Below are 19,671 nucleotides of genomic sequence, written 5' to 3'. Positions count from 1 at the left end.
AGTGTGGGGGCCCTGTTTCAGAAATGCCAGGGTCAGAAATCTGAACCAGGGCTCGCAGGCAGCAGCTCTGGCTGTGCTCTGAGCAGCTCGTGGCACCCACCCGGGCTGCAGAGGGAGGGGAGGAAACGCCACAGCCAGGGTGAGACAAGAGGGAGCTGCTCTGGTCACTCATCCTGCAGCACTGCCTCTTAATTTCCAACCACAACAGAGCACTGAATCACTCAGGCCTCAGCTTACGTGCACAAAATTTTCCTTTCATTTCAACAGCTCTATTTCTTCTTTCATGTGTTGTACAACCGCATCCCCTCCCAACCTCTCCTTGCACCCAAAGAATCCTCCTTTGCCCTTTCCTGACATTCTCCTTTTTCGTCCCATTGATTCCCATGTGTTGTTATAGCACCTGTTCAAGGCTGAATAAATCCCTGTTGGACAAGGATGATGCTTTATCACTCCAGTAAAGACTAAGCGATGCTTTGTACCATGGCATTAGTGTCAGCTCTCTAAGAAACACTTGTGGTCCCTCAGAGGATTGTATTTGCCTTCTTCCACTTTCAAATCATAGCAGTGGCACTTAAATGAGCTATGATCTACAGATATACCTGCAATTCTCTCCTCTCCTGCTATTTTATTCAGCAAGGTCTTAGAGTATATTGGATTTTTCACTACTGATCTCTTACTCCCATTTTGTACTTTGAAACTTGGATTTTTATCTCTTTCCTGTTACCCAGGCTCCAATGTTATCAGATACCTCCTGTACAATATTTCATTCTACCTGTTTATTTAGAGCACAGCTATTTCCAGCCCATTCCTCATGTCTTGTGGCAGGATCCAGCACTTCTCCCAGATGAGTGTCTTTGCCCACTTTAGAGTTCCTCCCCTGCTTTGTCTGTTCACTCCCACTTTGTTTTTATCTGCTGTCTTAAGGATTTCCTGCGTAGCACCAAAACTGACCCCACATTTTCTTTGTCAAGACAATCAGACAGCAAGATTGGATCTCATTAAACAACCATCGAGCCTTGCTAAGCTGTCTCGCCTCTATTCCATTTTCCATTTACCATTTTGTGTTATAATTAGCACCCGCATTGAGTGGTTTTGCAAAAGCTGTTAAGCTGCACTACTCAGACAATGCTTGGTACTTCTCAGAAAGGATTTTGTGATGATTCTGAGAAAACTAATGAATAGACAAAGAACTATTTTATTTTTTTTAGACATTAGAAAAAATGCTTTAATTAGATAATAAATATAATCATTAAATGTGTAAAACATCATTTGCTTATACTAAAATCTGGTTGCTTAGAAGAGGGTGATTTGACTCACCACCAGTAATTTCTCTCATTGCCAAGAAAGGGATTCTGCTTAGTCAAAGCGTGTGTGGCTGTGAAAGAGGATTTAATCCTTGTTACTAAAAAAGATTAGTTATTCCTTGTTGTCCAACAGGCCTATAATCACCAACAAGAAAGTGCTTGACAGGGATTTCAGTGTTATGAGCAGAGTTGTGTTGTCCTGAAATTCACCCCCTAACTCTGCACATGTGCTCTGCTCTCTGCCTGGGGATTTTCTTGTTTTACTCTTGAAAATCGCAGGTAAAGGAGGGGCAGCCTTTCCTCTGCTCTGCCCAGTGACAAAAATTGCTTCCCTGCAGTGCAATGAGCAGCACTGTTCCTTCAGAGACAAAAGAAATGCAGAGGGAGTATATCACTGAAACCCACAACTTCTGTGCTCTGGTTTAAGCAGAACAGCTTTTCCTAGAGCCCTCAAAAGGAGGCATGGAAGCCTGCAAGCCGAGGTGGCGACAGTGGGATACCCACTCTTCTTTCCATTTCTTTTTCCCTCTGAGGATAACAACGCTTCTCCCTCCCAGCAGCACTTTGCTGTGAGGTCTGTGCTGGGGACTGCGCCGTCCCTCCTGGTTTGTCCCTGAGTGAGCACCCAGGCAAATGTCAGGAGTTAATTGTGGGAGAGCTCACTCAGGGCTGACTCTGAGCTGGTTCTTGCAGCCAGCAGGGAGAGGCTCTGAGGATTTTGCTTTGGTAATGAAGGCTGGGAGTGTCAGTTCCCTGCCCAGAGGGTAGGACACCAGCATTGCTGTGGGGTCACATAATTTCTTCTTACCTTCTGGTGGCACCAAGCTGAGTAACCTTGTGTCTTTAGCTCACTGAGAATCAGCCTTACTCCAGAACATATTCCTCTGAGCCTTGTGCTGCTGGGTGCCCAGAGGGAACTGTGCAGCTTTTTGAAGTGCAAGAGTTTACCTTTTGAAGTGACAAGGCTACTATTGCAATAATACCAAGGAGAAAAGACTAAAATGCTGTGCTGATTACTGAAGCAGCTTTCAGTAAATAGCTTTTCCAATGGACTGAAGTAAACCCATCCAAACTCATGTACAAAGCATCATGGTACACCCTGCACGTCCAGCTGGTGATGGTCACAGTGACATGAGCTCATCAGGTCATTGTGCCTGTGCCATGGCAAATGGGCTTTTCTGCTGGGGCTGCTTTCCCTGGAGCGTTTCTCAACATGCTGGCACCTGGCCTGCCCATCCAGGACTTTGTTTAGAGCTACTTTACACACCACAGCTCACACAGCTCCCTGCTCCTGCAGGATCAGCTGGCTTGGCAGCACCTTAGCATCTCCCTCAGGGCAGCCTCTGCTGCTGAAGCCGTGTGTCCTGTTTGGGGAGTGCCAGAGCTCCACCTGGCCCTGCTGCAGGGCTCTGGGGGCTGCAGGGCTGTGGGGCTGCAGGGCTGTGGGGGCTGCAGGGCTGTGGGGGCTGCAGGGCTCTGGGGACTGCAGGGCTGTGGGGGCTGCAGGGCTCTGGGGGCTGCAGGGCTGTGGGAGCTGCAGGGCTGTGGGAGCTGCAGGGCTGTGGGGGCTGCAGGGCTGTGGGGCTGCAGGGCTCTGGGAGCTGCAGGGCTCTGGGGGCTGCAGGGCTGTGGGGGCTGCAGGGCTGTGGGGGCTGCAGGGCTGTGGGGGCTGCAGGGCTGTGGGAGCTGCAGGGCTGTGGGGGCTGCAGGGCTGTGGGAGCTGCAGGGCTGTGGGAGCTGCAGGGCTGTGGGGGCTGCAGGGCTGTGGGGCTGCAGGGCTCTGGGGGCTGCAGGGCTCTGGGGGCTGCAGGGCTGTGGGGGCTGCAGGGCTCTGGGGGCTGCAGGGCTGTGGGAGCTGCAGGGCTGTGGGAGCTGCAGGGCTGTGGGGGCTGCAGGGCTGTGGGGCTGCAGGGCTCTGGGAGCTGCAGGGCTCTGGGGGCTGCAGGGCTCTGGGGGCTGCAGGGCTGTGGGGGCTGCAGGGCTGTGGGGGCTGCAGGGCTGTGGGAGCTGCAGGGCTGTGGGGGCTGCAGGGCTGTGGGAGCTGCAGGGCTGTGGGAGCTGCAGGGCTGTGGGGGCTGCAGGGCTGTGGGGCTGCAGGGCTCTGGGGGCTGCAGGGCTCTGGGGGCTGCAGGGCTGTGGGGGCTGCAGGGCTCTGGGGCTGCAGGGCTCTGGGGGCTGCAGCTCTGCCCCTCAGCAGGAACGGCCTCATCCCAGCATCTCCAGCTGCAGCGCCTGCTCTCCTGCTTTCTGTAAGGAACTGGCTCCAGGTGGCAGCAGGGACAGAAACCCCAGGGTACAGCAGGGCAGTGGCACCACCCTGGTGGGGAGGAAGGGCTGGAAAAGGAAAAACTCCCTAGAAGACACGGGGTGTGCTGCTCAGTACCAGCAGGACAGTGCTGGGCTGCTGTGGTGGTAAACACAGCATCCAAGTCCACACGTGGTACCTGCTCTGCACCTCTCAGGGGGCCTGGCACCAGCACTGCCAGCCACAACAGAGCTCTCAGGGGCTCCTTCAGCCTGAACTGCCCTCGTTTAGGAATTATGTGAAATGTATTATCTGCTAATATTAAAAACAAGAACAAACCACAAACAAACAAACAAACAAAACCCCTTTTAAAACCCCCCCACTTTCTCTTAAGTTTGAAAGTTTTTAGTCCTAAAAGTTCGTTACTTGTCTCGGTTCCTAATGATATTTTTCCAAAGCTTGTATCAGAAGTGTTCTCACACTGTTTGGGACTGAAAATGCTAAATGCTGCTATCTGATCCAAACAAACTATTAATATAGATTTTGAAAGAGAAAAATAATTGAAACTGAATCTGTTATGGTATCTTTGGAATTTTTCTCCAAATCAAACTTTTTTTGCATTCATATCTTGTTTAGTTTAGGTATGCGTGTAACAGTTTTAGTAAAATAAGAACTGAAGATTCAATATTCCAGAGTTAAAAAGAAAATAACTGGTGTGAAGAGAAAGTTTAGAGAGAACAGGGCACAGTGACGTTTTGGACAAGCATCATTTTGACAATATCTTTTTCAACTGTCAGAAAGCAATCCTTTCTATCCACAGTGGTATCACACATGATAGTCCTGGACTGAAAGTAAGCTGTTCTGACTGAGTTAAATCAATTAATTGTATTCTTGCATCATACCACTGAGTACTGGCCCTGAATGTTTCAAACCTTGTTCCCTTCATCTGCCGGTGTCCTTGTCGAGTGCTCTGCCAAGGGCTCCGTGTGTGTAGACGAGCAGCAAACAGACCTAACAGCCAAACATGACTCAAATCTCCAAGTACCTTGGGCTGGACATTTCCTGTCATGCCATGGCCTCTCACTGTAATTCAATCACTTGCTTTATGTTTTGTGGTTTTTCCCCTGGTACACTTTAAAATTTCCTGGTGTTTCTAGAAACACATTCCTGATACAAAGTGTTTTGGGAAGTTTGCTGCTGTCTTTCTGCACCATTCGCTCTGTTCTGGACTGAGCAGCTCAGCAGTGAGCAGCACTGCTGGGTGTGTGCAGAAATGAAAGTTTGCTGCTGTCTTTCTGCACCTGCTCTCCTGGACTGAGCAGCTCAGCAGTGAGCAGCACTGCTGGGTGTGTGCAGCTCTGGGGCTCAGGGCTGCCTGCCGTGGCCCTGCTGCAATAGGAGCTGCTTTGCTGCTGCTTCCTGTTCCACGGCTGCTGCCCCAGCTCTGCTCCACCGCAGGGGCACATGGAAAAGCCCTTTGCAAAACCAAGCCCAGCTTTTCTGCCTGGCCTGGGAGTGTGCCAGCAGCTGAAAAGGCAGCTCAGCAGCCCCATTCTGAGCTGAGCACGCACGTGGGGGAAGGTCACCGTGCCCAGAACAGAGCGGTGTCGCATCGGAAACCTCCGACCAAAATGTTCTCCCCTGACCGGTGCTGGGTGTGATGAGTCCTTTTCCACACGTGTTCATGTCACAGTCAGCTGCTTAGTGGGATTAAAAGCATTTGCTCATGTTGTACGGTGTAGGAGCTCCTTTTTCCCACTGCCTGAAAACAGTTGGAATGGATGGGAATGTGATGGCTGCTTGTGCTTTCCAAGATTGACTACAGAATTTATATGAGCTTAAAAAATCTATTTTTTTAAAGTGTTGATTTTTCCCCACGTAAGCAGAAAAAGCAAGGAAGAGTAGGTGGGTTGAAGCTGGCTGTATAAGATGTTTGTCACTTCTTGTAAATTCACTCTTTGTGTATCAGAATGCTTGTTCAGGATGTAAGTGGGACATTTGGTGATAATTCCAGGAGCTCACTTGGGCATTTTCCACAGCAGACTGAGTTTACAGTTTTGCTGCAGCCTGTTACCTAAACCTGACACCCAGTACCTTTCATGGGGAGCAAATGGTATTTATTGCCAGGCAACAGCATAGAGGTGAACCTTGAACGGGACCTTCAAAAATCAGAAAGGAAAAACCACTGCCTCTGCAGCATTCCAACTGCTGGGCTGCCTCTCCCACTGCCCCCACAGCGAGATTCTCATCGGACTTCAAACCTGCAGCAGCTGGGACAGTCAGAGATAAAACTGAAACTGAGATCACAAACTATACAGTAGCACTGCAAATGACTCTGAGCAAAACAGTGCCTCCCCAGAGGTCTTTTGCTCTTGACCCTGCGGGTTTTCTCTGAGAAGGAAATGGTTGATTTAAAGTTCTGCTGACAGAGGAATGTGCTCCTCAGCTTCCTGAGCCCTCGCCCTCCTCACTGGCCTCCTGAGCTGCTCGTGTGTTATGTATTAGGCATTCCTACAGTCACAGCAATATTGTTTGGCTCACTTCACGTTTTGATCAGCCCCTGATTTGCACAGCTCCAAAGTGATGGCTGCACAAAAGCCTGCCTCACTTTTGCAGGTGGTTTGCTGGCTGGCAGCCTCGTGGCACACAGGGAACAGCCTTGGAAAGTCTCTATTCCAGTCCACTAAAAGGACTCTGCTTGTGCTTATTATCTCTGTATTGTCTTCTTAATAATTTGATTAAACACTATTCTGAGTGCAGTTCAGAGCCCCAGTGCTCCTGTGCTAGCAGAAGGAGAAAGGAGCCAGCAGACAGATATGCATCACAACAAAAAAGTGTGACAAAAAACTAGGAATCCATTCAGGAAATCCATATAGAACAAACTTCTGGAACGCCTCTGTGATGGGGATAGTAAGAAATGGGACACGAGGCAGCAGAATCCCTCACCAGTTTTAAATGGGAGCTTTATGTTGCTACATGACACAGGTTTGAGGTGGCAGCATCCCTTTGTATTTTCTCCATATGACTTCAGACAACAGCTACATCCATAAATTAAAGTGGCTTCTCCTTGGGAGCCAACAGAAAGGCCAGCAGAGAGGATTTGCACCTGTTTTTCAGAAGGCACAGCACTGTTGCCATGGTCCTTCTGAAACATGACAGATAAACGTGTCAATGGTGAAACCAGATGTTCCTTCAGTCTCCTACTGAGTAACATTAGCTACACAAGAGAAACTGGAAGAAAAACAAGGAGAAATAGAGTCTCACAAGTAGAGGATACTTCTGTTTTACACAAAATAATGGTCAGAGATTACTTTTGTTTCTATTCCTCTTTAGTTCACACACTTCCAGTTTCCTTCTCTGTTACAAGAGCACTCCTCTCCTTCTACAAGCACTGTGGGCTCAGTCCCAGAGCACGGTGAGTGAAACAACCTCAAACAGCCCTGACTTGCTCAAGCACAGGCACAATTGTCCACCAGGCCTTACAGAGCCACTGGAACCAGACCTGCTTAGTTACGACATTAATTTATTTAAAAACTGTGCCTTTCTCCTCCTTGCCTTAAAATGCTTGGAATTGTTCCCTGTCAGCCCTGAAAAGGCACTTCATAAAAGCCACTGCTGAACCCATGCTCTCTTTGTTACTGGTGTCTCCTGGCACATGGGGAAGGGTAAAACTTCAGGAAATATTCCCAGAGTCTTGCTGTACAAGGGGAGCGAATTGAAGATTTACTTCACTTCTTAGTAAAGATTATTTCAATAGCCACATGTTACCATTTCCCAAGAGATCTTTGCCACCTAAATAATCATTTTCAACATATCCGATTACTCAATATGATGCAACATCCTTACACTGCATTAGTCTCTGATTGAGACACCCCCTGCCACAGCTGCCCCACCACCCTCGGCAAGGGGAATTTCATTTGAACATTTCTCCAGCTGTTTTATGTGGGGGTGAGGCTCATGGCACGTGGGAAGGCATGCCTGGACCCCAGGCTGTGGGCAAGGAAAGCTCCAGTTCCTGTTCCAGAGTTTGCCTTCCTTCTGCAGAGCTCTCAGAACCACCGAGGGCTTTCCTGAGCCTGGTCTCGTCTTTGGTCAGCAAATACACCTCAATTTTCCATCTCCAGAGAAAGCCTTTACCAGGTGTGAACTTTTTCATCAAAGCCCAGCTTTATCTTCCAAAACAGCCCCCCTACTGCCAGTGAAACTGTGTTTTTCCACATAAAAGATTCTGTCAGAAACCCAAGTCCTAACTGAATGTGCATCCGGGGTCTCTCAATGGCAGGGCCCTCCTTTCCTTCTCCTGGGATTTCCATCCCACTGAGCAGCAGCCCCAGGGCTTTTTGTCACTCCTGACTTGTTAATAACCCTTCAGTAATTACAGCACCTACTGCAAGGAGCATGAAGTGATGAGACTCAGACCTCAGGGTGTGCTGAGCACCTATTTTCCTTTTTGTCTTTGTTCCCACCCTTTATTTTATTTTTCTTTTGTGCATAGGAATACATTAGGGCTGGACAAATTGAGAGCAGCATGAAATAGCTTCTTGGTTTGCAAAGCTCTTACATTAGAGGGAAAAAGCTTGTGCTTATTTATTTATTTATTGCTCTGAATGGAACCACAGGAGTTGGTATCTCTAAGCTAGCCCGAGCTGGTACATTTTCACTTAGTTCCCAAGACTGTTGCCTTCCAATTCAAGCAAAGATAAAATTGCATGAGGAGCTATGGAACTTTTCAATTCCTCAGTCTTGTTCAGTGACATTTCCCCACCACTTTAAAGAAGTACTAAAGTCCATGTACAGTAGGGGAATAATTTTCTGGAGAACTGAAAAGCTGTTGGGATCCTGATGCATATTGTCAATGTGGATTTTTTCCTTCATCTTGACACCCTGAGTGAGGCTGAGTGATTTCCATGCAGAGCTGTTCTCCCAACCCTCACCTCATCCCAGCCTCAAATCCCCAAACTCTTACTGAACAACACAGTGAACTTTGTACATTATTGAACTGTGTCTGCTGAGAAAACTTTTATTACAAAACCTAGATCAAACTGGAGATTAAACTAGTGTTTTCTGTGCCATTTGCCCACTGGAATCTACCTTGCTGTGGCAAGGAGGAAATGAAATCAGAAAAAGATCTTCTTGAGCTAAAGGAGCTGAAATATAACCAAGCAGCCTAACTTGCCTTCCATACAAGCATGCAATGAGAGTTACTGATTGGAATTCCAGGAGTTCCCCTGTGTGTACAAACAGCACGAGTCCAGTGTTCCCAGCCAGTGACTGGAGAAAGAGAGGAAGCTCTGCTGCACTCAGGAGTGTCAGCCCTGAGGGAGGAAAGCAAGGGCCGTGAATCACCCAGTCCTGCCAGGAACAACCATGTTGAAAGGAGATTCATAGGGACACTCTGAGACCTGCCCTGGAGATGCCATAGAGGAGAGGCTGAGGGCTGGCACTGCTCAGTGGCACAGGAGGTGCTCAGAGTGGGAGGGAGCAGGGGAGATGGAGCCAGGGCTTCACAGGGCACCCAGGACAGGACAAGAGGCAACGGGCACCCATGGAAATCCAAGGAGTCCTGTTCAAGCACAGGAAGGTCTTTGCTGTGAGGGTGGTGAGACACAGGATCAGTTTGCCCTGAGAGGCTGTGGAGTCTCCATCTGTGGAGACACTCTGAGCTCAGTGCTGTGAGTGGCGTGTGCTGGGCCAGGGTTGGCTGGACACGTCCAGGGGCCCCTTCCAGCCTTGGCTGTTCTGTGACTGCCTCAGAAAATGCACCTCAGTGGGCTGCTCCAGCAAGCCAGAGGACACCTCTGATCTCTGTGTGAGGCTCCATTTCACGCTCTGTGTGACAAAAACTCTTCAGGTGGTGTTTGTTAGATGTGGCCGTGTACGTGCAGGCGAAGAGTCCATGACTCATCTATTCCATATTTAAAATAAGACTCATGGCACAATTAAAATTGGCAGAAATAAGAATCCTCTCCTCTGAGCCCAAGCAAAACCAACCAACTTTTGCAGAGCAGGATGGATCAAAACAAACCAGACACCATTGTGTAAAAATATTAACAAAGTTGTCACAGTGACTTACTTCATCAATTAACCAATTTTAATAGTCAAACCCCTCAGTTGCAACATGATCATCAGAAAATTGTAATAAAGTGTATTTAACTGTCTAATTATTTCAGTCACTGACCCAAAATGAGCTCTCTGTAAATCCATTCACCTAGTGTTAGTTCATTTGCGCTTTATTTTAGCTGTTGTGCTCTGCTCAGAAGTGACTTGTGAAGCACCAGTGTTTCCATAGCCAGGTTTTGTATGTGTGATTTCCTGTGGTTTCAATGACTGTTGTGATTGCCTCCCCTGCACCCTCCAGGGGTGCTTCTCATTGCCTCAGTGAGCCAGGTGTCCTTCCCAGAGCAGCTGGGGGAATGGAGGGAGGCATTACAAGCATAGAAGAGTAGAGCAACCTCTTCTGTGGAGATGAAGTTGACCTCACAACAAACACAGATGTCAGCTGGGCAACCAGTTAAACTTTTCCAAGCTGGTTCCCCTTTATTCCCCATTTCCACACACGTCCTGCAGCGATGACCTGGCCTGGATCAGGCCATGCCTCTGCCTCTGGAGCTCAGGGAGATGGAGATCATGGCCATGCCTCTGCCTCTGGAGCTCAGAGAGATGGAGATCATGGCCATGCCTCTGCCTCTGGAGCTCAGGGTTGGGCAGGATGTGCTGACAGCAGAGCTCACCTGTGTGCTGTTGTGTAGGGATTTATCCTAATCTGCCTTGTGTCAGTAGGATCAGATGCAACTGATGCCGTGCCATTCCAATCAAACTTTGCAAAGCTGGGATGCCAGGCTGGAAGGTTTGCCAGCCTCATCCCTGCCTGCCCAAGCTCAGCCTTGGGCTGCTGGGCTGGCAGGAGCCTCCCCAGCTCCAGTTCCTCCCAACAAACCTGCCCAGTCTCATTTCCTCCTCACAGACCTGCAGCAAAACGAGGGGCCTTGCAAAGCTCAACCTCTACAGGAAAGCAGGGTAGCTCCTGGTATAAAAAAAACTTCCTATTTTGAGTAAAACAATTGACGTTGTATTTCTTCAGCACATTGCCTAATAAGTTTAGGAAATAACTTTACTGTGACTTTTATCACTACAGAGTTCTTGTTCCACAGTTAAGAGTCTCATTAGAAGCTCAATTATTTGTGAAGCTAATTACATCTTTTTTTGGTGTACATATAACAGACCATTGTGTGAAAAAGCTACAGTAGGAGTTGAGAGCTCACCTACAAAGTCAGCTTTGCACTGAAGCTGAGGTTGACCACAGCCTGAAGTCAAACAAGAGCCATTAAACATCTCTGTAACAGTCCCTGCTCCTGGAGCAGCTCCCACTCTGCAGTGCCTGACCACGAGCTCGGGTCCACGGGCAGGGATGTGAGAGGGACCAGCCCTCACAGGGCAGGTGAACAAACCCTGCCAGCTCGTATTCAATGCCTGCCTCAGACTTGTGCATTTCCCCCACACTTTAAAATGTGAGCTGTGAGAATCCACAAGCTCTGAGCTCATCCCACAGCTGAGAAGGAACAAGCATTTCACACTTCAAGCTTTTAATTTTAAATCCTAGGTACCTTAGGAGCCCATGACACATTTTCAGAATTGACTTGGCTGCTTGAGTTTGATTCAAAGCTGTCCAAGGGAATTAATTTGCTCCCACTCAATTCTGGGCACTTTGGAGCCTGCCCCCAAACCAACCAGCTCCTTTGAAAATTTTCCTGTTCCCTGTTCCCAGGTGGGTATGGCAAAGCCAGGAAGGGGTGGCAGGACCTTCCGACCTCTTGGCCAGAAATAGCTGCATTTCAGGGGCTGCAGCTGCAGCTCTGAGCAGCAGCTTGGGGGGAGACTAAATAGAAGGAAAAGGCAATGACAGGAATTGCACAGGAAAAGCAGTGAGTGCAAGAACACAGAATGAGACTAAGAAAGACACTCTGACTGAGGGGGAAAGATTTCCTTGGATGGTGGTTTTGTAACAAAAAAAAAATACTGTCACTGTGCCTGTTAACATACCCCGTTAACATGGAACTTGACTGGGGCCACACATGCACTCCCCAGTAACTTGGGAATTTCCCTACCTGTCTCATGTGATGCTAGAGAAGACAGGGAACATCTGTCAGGCTTGTACAGCAGCCCAGCAGAATATTAATCCATCAGCAACTGCCCTGCACTGGCTATCAAACCCAACCTGAATTTTCATCTCACTAGCATTTTCCAAAAAATATTATCAGAGGATAGAAAACTTCTATTAAGAGGCACATTTTAGTGCAGACTTTGAGCAAATGTCCCTTAAACCATTACAGAGTTTGTGGAGCATATAGAAATAAAAATTGTAATTAAAAATTCACAGGTTTTTTCTCAGCCATGCTACAAAGAAAATAAAATTGAACTAAACATGGAAGTTCTAGTATAGGACTATCACTGCTACATTTATTTGGAAAATAGAGGACAAAACTTAAACCTGTTATGAGGAAGAATTTTCGTTTTCCTGGATGACAGCATACCCTGTTCTTATGAAGTCTGGAGAACTTTGGGGAGGGATGAATGGTGCTCTTTCTCTGCTAGCTGGGGAAGATTTCCTGCTTTTAGGATTTCTTTACATATTTTACATTGAGGTAGGCCCTGAGGAGATCCCTGTTTATCCAGAAGTTTCCTGACAGTGGAGCAGGGAGCTGTTGCTCAGGGACAGCTCGTCAGGGTGAAGCACAGGGACGGGGTGCAGAGATCAGGGCTCAGTGTTGAGGCACCCACCTGAGGCAAACACCTTTTGGGTGTCCATCAGAAAGGCACTTTCTGTTCATATTTCGTACAGACCAAGCACAGGAGATATTTGCTCGCTGAAGCAAACCACACAAATACATTTTCCTTTCACACCAGAACCTTATGAATGTAAAAATAATTGCTGATCTTGTGACCTGGGGGACAAGCTGCACACTAGTGCTGTGTTGTGCAATATCCTGTAAGTTTTCACTTAAAAAGGCTTATTGAATAGCTAAAGCTTCTGTCCTGCAACCAGGTATATTCCTGCCCTCCTAATCAAGCTGGCCAATACATTTTCAGCCAAAAAATATGAAATTCAAATATGTTTTCCTTTAAATAAGATGTTAGTTTCAAAGCTAAGCAAGGATTTGAGTCATGGTAACGTGACTAAGCACAGGAGAGAAGTTTAGGGAAGAGGAGCCGTGAAGAACCGGCCTGGCCAGATCATTAGCTGGCATTAATCACCCTCACACTACTCCCATCGCTTGATTTATTCTCCCTAAAGAACAAGGCACTGAGAAGAAACTATACCAAATATACCAGCTCTAGAAGTCAGGTTGTTTGATTTCCAAGGAATTTCAGCAAGGCAAGGGCTGAAGCTGCCTGGGTGGCAGTGGCCCACAGCTGTGTCCCACCCTGTGCACTCAGTGGGTGCCCAAACGAGGAGAACCTCACGTAGGTGTGGTCATGCACAGTTAGTCCTAACAGCAACACTGACTTTTGTATTTCCTCATTGTATCTGTATTCTTTTTAACTGTTCAAATCTCGTACTGCAGTGGGGGTGGGGAGGGCTTCCTGGAAGTGCCTGGAGGATGGTGGTTCACTGAAATGTGGTTTTGCCTCTGCCCGTCTGTTTTCTACCAAGAGAGGGTTTACCCTGAAGTGTGGGTGAAGAGAAAAAGAGCACGAGCAGAGAGGACAGCCAGACAATGGCAGGAAGAATTCATACGGCTTCATGTCTTTCTTTAAGTCAGTCCTGGATGCTGGATAAATGATTACCCAGAAAAGAGGCAACCACATAACAACCCGTTTACTCAGCTTTGCAGTGTTAGAATTTTGATTTTGAACTTTCATTCTCCAATTGCAAGAGAACCTCAGATTATCACAGTGAGAGAAATTACTAAGGTCCTTTTACCTTGTGACTGCAGGGAAAGAGCTTGAAAACAGGAGACAAAAGGATTTTCAAACAAAAGTCAAATAACAAGTATGGAGTGGATCTCCTCATTTCAGTGTTTGCTGGTTTCAGGTCAGTTGTGAGTGTTTGGGCTTAGCTGTGGAGGATCACTGCTGGTCCCTTCTAACCTGTGCTGCCCCACAGCTCCTGGGCTCTGCACGCCTGGGAATGCTCCTGGCAGCAGCGTGGCAGCCTGCAAGGAGCTGAGCAGGAGCATTCTGCTCTCAGCTGCTGGCTCTGCTCTTCCCCAAACAGGAGGGAATTCTGCCTGTAATTAGCAACAGCTCACCTGCTCTGGGAGCCACTGGTGGAGCTGAGGACACTCACTGCAAGCAGCTCCTTAGCACTGTGAGACAGACAAATCCATGTTCCTTTCAAAAGCACTTTCTGGCCCTAGCACAGGAACTGGGAATGCCAGTGGTTCTATGGGGACTGGATACATATTATTTACACTGCATCCTTCTGCCCAGGATCAAACACTTATAAACAAATTTGGATTTTTACTAAACTACATTTAGAACACAGAACAGCATTAAATTAGTTTTAAACTATATATAGAACCAAGCTGTACCTTAAAAGATTTAAAAATACAGATACATTGAATATAGGAAACACATAATAAATGCTCACTTACCCAAAAAGCATCTTTAAACTGCAGCTGGGTCATTATTATTGCTCTGTGGAGAGGTAGAAATCCTTCAGCAGGTCTGCTGTGGGGTGAGAGTGGCAGCAGTCCCAGCTCTGAGCCTTGTCACTGCACCCCAGCCCAGAGAGTGCAGCACATCCACAGCGCTGTCCCTCCTGAAGTCAGGCTGGTGCCGGTAGCATGGGGCTGTTCCAGGCAGCTCAGAGAGGTGACCTGTGGCTCTGAGGGACTCTGCTCACACACAGAGACATGCAAGCGCTCAGCACCCGCACCCCAAACCTGTTTCTCTTCTGGTAAACAGTTAATATTGAAATGAGGAAGCAAGGAGATGTCAAATGGTGTCAGGCTGCTCCTTGCCATGGGTGCATGTGAGCGGACAGGAAAAAAACAGAGGGGAAAAGAAAAAGGCACCAAGTTCAGTGATATGATTTGATCAACTGCAGGAGGAGAGAGAACAATTACAGTGCAAGGGAAACCAGCACAATACAAAGAGACAAGCTATTTTCTAATGCTGTGGTCTTGCAAAGAAAAATAAGCAAAAGAGACATGGGTGGCCCATTTCTGCAGCACCTTCTGGGGCTGGCAGAGGCCCATGCCTTTGCACACGGGAAGCTTAGCTCAAAGCTGCATTTTGCAGCTGAAAAGGCTTTCCAAGACTCGGGTTAAATTAAGAACCTGAGAAGTGTACGGGTATCTGCTCACATTTAGATGCCTAGATATTTATGTGGAGAACACCCCTGATTTGCATGCCCTCATACAAATATTCATATGAATATGCAAGATATGTGAAATTTAGAAGTAAAATCCCAAGTCTTGAAAAAGAGGAGAGCTAAGAGTTTGTTAGCACCAGGACCTGAGTGAAACCTCAGACCAGTGAAGCAGCAGCACGCGGACCACACCCTGCTGACAGCAGGTATTTCAGGCAGCTCCCCAAATCAGCTCCTCCAGTGTTATAACACAGCTGCAAATACCTCAGCACCGGGTAACACTTCTAAAGCTTCCCCGAAACCCCTTCCAAAGTACCTGTCCTACAGGTGAGGTTGCTTCTTTTCACCTCCTTAGGATGTTTTAAGCATTCTTAAATACCTGTTTTTAAATACTCACTGCCATTTTTGGGGTGTAGGACAAAAAAAAAAAAAAAAGAAAAATAGTCCTGTGGTGGTTGCCTATGCAAAAGCTGTCTGTCCACACCAAGAACTCACCAGGACTTGTTGATCTCAGCCAGCTGCACGGGCAGATCCTTCCAGAGTGGGGAATTCCTGCAGCTTCCCTGGGCTGCAGCAGGACTGGGCTCTGCTCAGAGAGCTCTGCTGGGGGCTGCAGTGACCCCTACTCACTCCATGGGCACTGTGCAGCTGGTGTTCCAAAGAATCTGCAAGGTTCCCTCCTGATGGTCTGAAGAAGAAGAGGGAATGTGCACGAGGGACCTTGTGAGGGACAATGAAGTGCAAGGAGAGGAGGGCAAACGAGTCTGGAGGGTCAGAGGTGTAGCAGGAAGAAACCATCACTGCATGAGAGTGGGAGAGGGAGGAATGTGAGGATTCACATGCAGACAGTGTTGAGGAGAAAGGAGTGAATTTTTCTTCCAGAAAGGGAAAATTCCTTGAAAAAATGTATTTTGAGGGCATAGGCACTCTGTATCTGTACAGAAAAAAAAAAAAAAGAAAAAAAAAAAAGGAAAAAAAAAAGGAAAAAAAAAAATCTTTTTTAGAATGTTTTACATCAGTCCTTCTAAACCGAAATGTTTCCTGTTACTATTTCCAAGTTACAACTGTGTTTTGAAACCACCTTTGCTGCTGTTGGGGTTCATAAAAATGTGCTGAGTGCATTTTAGCCCTCTAAAATGATATGCTACTTTCCTGTTATTTTTAGTTTGGCCTCCAGCCACAAAGCCATTATTTGACTGCACCTCAGGCTGGGCCCTGCCTGCATCCCTTGCACCCAAGAGCTCTGGTGCAGCACAGTCCCTCCCCAGCAGCTCCTGGGGATGCTCCCTCTCACTGCCATCAGCATGGGGAGTTCACTGGGGTTGAGCTGCTCACAACAGCCCAGCCCAGGCCTCCAGTTCGGGCACTTTGGTGACCTCTCAGAGAGGAGCTGCTGTGAGTCCCAGCCTGGGCTCTGATGAAGCAGATTTGGGTCCCAGCTCCCAGCTCCTGGTGGCGCTGGGTTGTGTCCCTAGGGCGCTGTGCTGTGCAGGGGTAGCCAGACTTTGCAGGGCTTTAGAAGAGGGACACAATCCTCTATTCTCCTCTGCTCTAAACAGGAACAGGACATGGAGGCCGCCAGTTCTGAAATGCTGTCTCAGGTTGGGTTCGTATCTTGACGTGTGTGGCCAGAGTTCCATGAGGTGTGGAAGGGCTGAGGGAGGGAGCTCTGTGGGGCAGGGATTAAAATCACTGAAGCTCGCTGGGCTGTGAATGCTGTGATGCCATCTACTGAAATCCCCTGAGCATCCTGCACTCCCCCTGCAAAAGTGATGTCAGTGCCTTTGAGCCAAACAGCAGCGTTTTAGTGGGCAAGGAAGGGGTCAGGACTTGTCAGGATGCTTTGGACACCTGCAGGGCCCCTCAGCTGCCCTTTCTCACTCCTTTAAAGGGGATTTTAGTCTAACCCGACAGGCTCACTCAGAAATTCAGCAATGTCAACAAGGAGCCTTAACTGGAAATCTTCCCTGACAGCCACTGCCTCTCCTTCCACCACTGCTCTTAGAGGTTAAAAATCAGATGTTCTGTTTGATAAGGCCAAGAACACACTTCCTGAGGGTTTTTTCCCCAGTAATTAAATTGTTTGGCAGCAGAATGTACTATTTGAGTCCATTCTGTAGTGAAAGGTAAGGATAAGTCTGATTAAAAAAAAATGCTTTAAAAGCCCTCAAATTTTCTCATTCTTTAGAATGGAGGTTTCATTTAATTTTTAACTATATACTACTTTGAGAAAAGCTTTTTATCAGGGATTTGGGTGCCAGGTTTGGATTTGACAGTAGGCAAAATATGAAAATAGCATCTACAAACATTTTTGTGCTCATCCAGGACACCAAGCAAGACATTCTTCAGAGGGAATGTTTCTGATTTTGGGGAGTCTGATCCAATAGACAATAAACCTTTTATTCTAAGTAGCAAGAGGATGACAGAGTCTAGGAAAAGTATTCAGGCAGAAGACAAAGAAATGCTGAATACTCAGATAATCCTGGTGTTAAACTGGTTGTCATTTTCAGAAGTCCTCGGGTATATCGTGGTCCCTTGGAATGGTGGTTTGGGAAATGCCAAAGGATACTGGAAGGCACTGGTGCAGTCCTTCCCAGCCTCCAGAACTGCTATGTGTGAGACACAGCTTCCAAACAACTGCTGCAGTGCAGCCATGCCCAAACCCCAACACCCAGCCTCTGGTGTCTGTCTGAGCCCCACAGCAGCAAGAACAGCACTGCCAGAGGAAAAGCATAAAACAGAAAAGGCTGAAACAGACAGGGCTCGGCGGCTGAGCCGTGCCCGCCATTCTAATTCCATACAAATGGATCTCCAAATTCCCACGCAGGAAATGTCAGGGACTTGCAAATTATGCCCAGTCATAGCCATTAAAAGTGCTGAAATCACCTTCTGTGAGGAGCCGTCTCTGTTCCCATGGAAACTGCAGCCTCTGAACACCCGGCCTGCTCTGTTCAGCCGCTTCAGCACGGCCCAGACCCACACCAGGGCTCTGGAACAGCTCCCTCTGCTCCTGCCAGAGGGAAATGCTGGAACAGCCCTCCAAGAGCAGTCTCACAGTGCAAGGCAGTCCTGCCAGCCTTCTGTTTCAGTAAAACCCGTCATTAATATAAAATTAATTCCACAGGCTCTGCTCTTACCTCTTATCTAACATTTCATAGCAGTTTCTAATAGAGGCCATCACTGGAAGGTGGAGCCTGTTCTGCTGTTTCACCCAAGATCATCAGCCTTTGCCATACTCATAAAGTACATGAATGGATTGCTTCTAGAATTAACTTTGTCATACTTTGTATATAATAAAATTGTTTATTTCATAGAAATGTGGGGTCTTGTTGGTATGTGTTTCAACTGTCCTTACCCCTAAAAATGTTCACAAGGCAAAAAAAGGAAAAAGGGAACTGTGGAGAAGTGCAATGTCACTGGAAGCTTGAATAGCACAAACAGGATCGAGTTGCTCTTGGGAGAAAAGAGAAAATGAAATTTCTCTTCGTGAAAGAGAAAATGAAATTATTTGTGTCTTTATCCCCCTCTTCTTGTCACAAATTCAGGAACCTGCTGAAAGATGTTTTTAATTTCTCTGACACCTTTTGAATGCTTTATCAATACATTGGCTTTCTCCATGCCTTAATTCAAAGCAAACCAGTACTCATTTGGAAGCAGTGCACACTCCTTAGCCAAACAGGCAATGCTGGTGCTGCTGAGGAGGTTTCTGTGGCTCAAAAGAACCCCTGGATCTGTGTCCCAGCCCGATCCTCTGCAGCAGGTCCTTCCTCTGGACCAATGTCCCTTCTTCAGCAACACTTGTTCAGCATCATGGGAGGCAACACTTCAGCTTCCTTCAGTATATTTTAGCCAATACTCTGCATATGTGCTCATTTAGAAACATCACCAGTCAGTTCATAATTTTTTTTTGTTTTAATATTCCTGGGCACACTGGATTTATTAGACTTATTTTTTTAAATCAGATCTCACCACCACTATGGCAAGAGCTGTACTCATATTCCCAAGGAACTGACATAAAAAATACATGTAGAAAAAAATCCAACCACTAAAATTGAAAAAGTGTTTTGAATTTCTATTACTATGACATCTAAAAATATCGTGTATGTGGTTTTTCTCTGAATCAAAATTTCTAACCTTCTTCTGGTGACACATCAGCACTTATCCCAAAAGGAATTCCATTTGCTCTGAGCATAATTAAGAGGTGGTATCCTGGGAAAAAAACAAGGCAGAACTAGCTGCTTTTACTCAATAGAGCTGGGAGGAAGGAAAACATTAGTCAAGGAGAACATTGTGAGAGCATTACAAGTTATTTATGTAGGAATTAAAAAACCCTAACACACTCCACACAAGCTGTTCTGTGAGCCTTTGTCCTTGTCTGGAATACTCAGCTTATTTCTTTCCAGGAGACAGGAGTGAGTATTTGCACTTTCCAACACTGAACCTGTAGTGCCATTAACCCTTCAGACTATTTCAAATAATCCAAAATGGGACAGCACTCACTTGTGGAGCTTTCAGCTGAGGTTAACTTTTTGAGGTTATTACTACTAATATTATTTATGTAATGCATTGATGCTTTAGCCTTCCATATACCACAACTCAAAAAATAAATACAAGTGCTTTTGCAAACTTGTCAAGAAAATGCTAAATGCACACGTTGCTTTTTGTGAATCTTCTTTAGCAGCCAGATAAGATGACACATCTCTGGTTGATAAAGCCAAGAATGCTGCCACTGGACATTATGCACATTTTTCACATCTCCAGGAGCTGCTATGGGTGACCAAGGTGAGAAATAAATGTACAAAACACAG

General features: G+C 47.0%; 1 protein-coding gene across 1 annotated transcript in view; it reads right to left on the bottom strand.

Annotated features, from left to right (window-relative positions):
• PSTPIP1 (proline-serine-threonine phosphatase interacting protein 1) overlaps window positions 1-18,141 on the bottom strand; it is a 57,743-nt gene extending 39,602 nt beyond the window's left edge. Inside the window, exon 1 of the mRNA XM_063412219.1 lies at window positions 14,145-18,141. Within this exon, the coding sequence (XP_063268289.1) occupies window positions 14,145-14,177 (33 nt within the window). The 5' untranslated portion in view covers window positions 14,178-18,141. The remainder of the gene's footprint in view (window positions 1-14,144) is intronic.
• Window positions 18,142-19,671: the final 1,530 nt, after the last annotated feature.

This window comes from Prinia subflava, chromosome 15 (genome assembly GCF_021018805.1).
Source record: "Prinia subflava isolate CZ2003 ecotype Zambia chromosome 15, Cam_Psub_1.2, whole genome shotgun sequence".
Classification (NCBI taxonomy): domain Eukaryota; kingdom Metazoa; phylum Chordata; class Aves; order Passeriformes; family Cisticolidae; genus Prinia; species Prinia subflava.
Note: the sequence above shows the minus strand (reverse complement) of the source record. Positions and strands in the feature narration are given on the sequence as shown.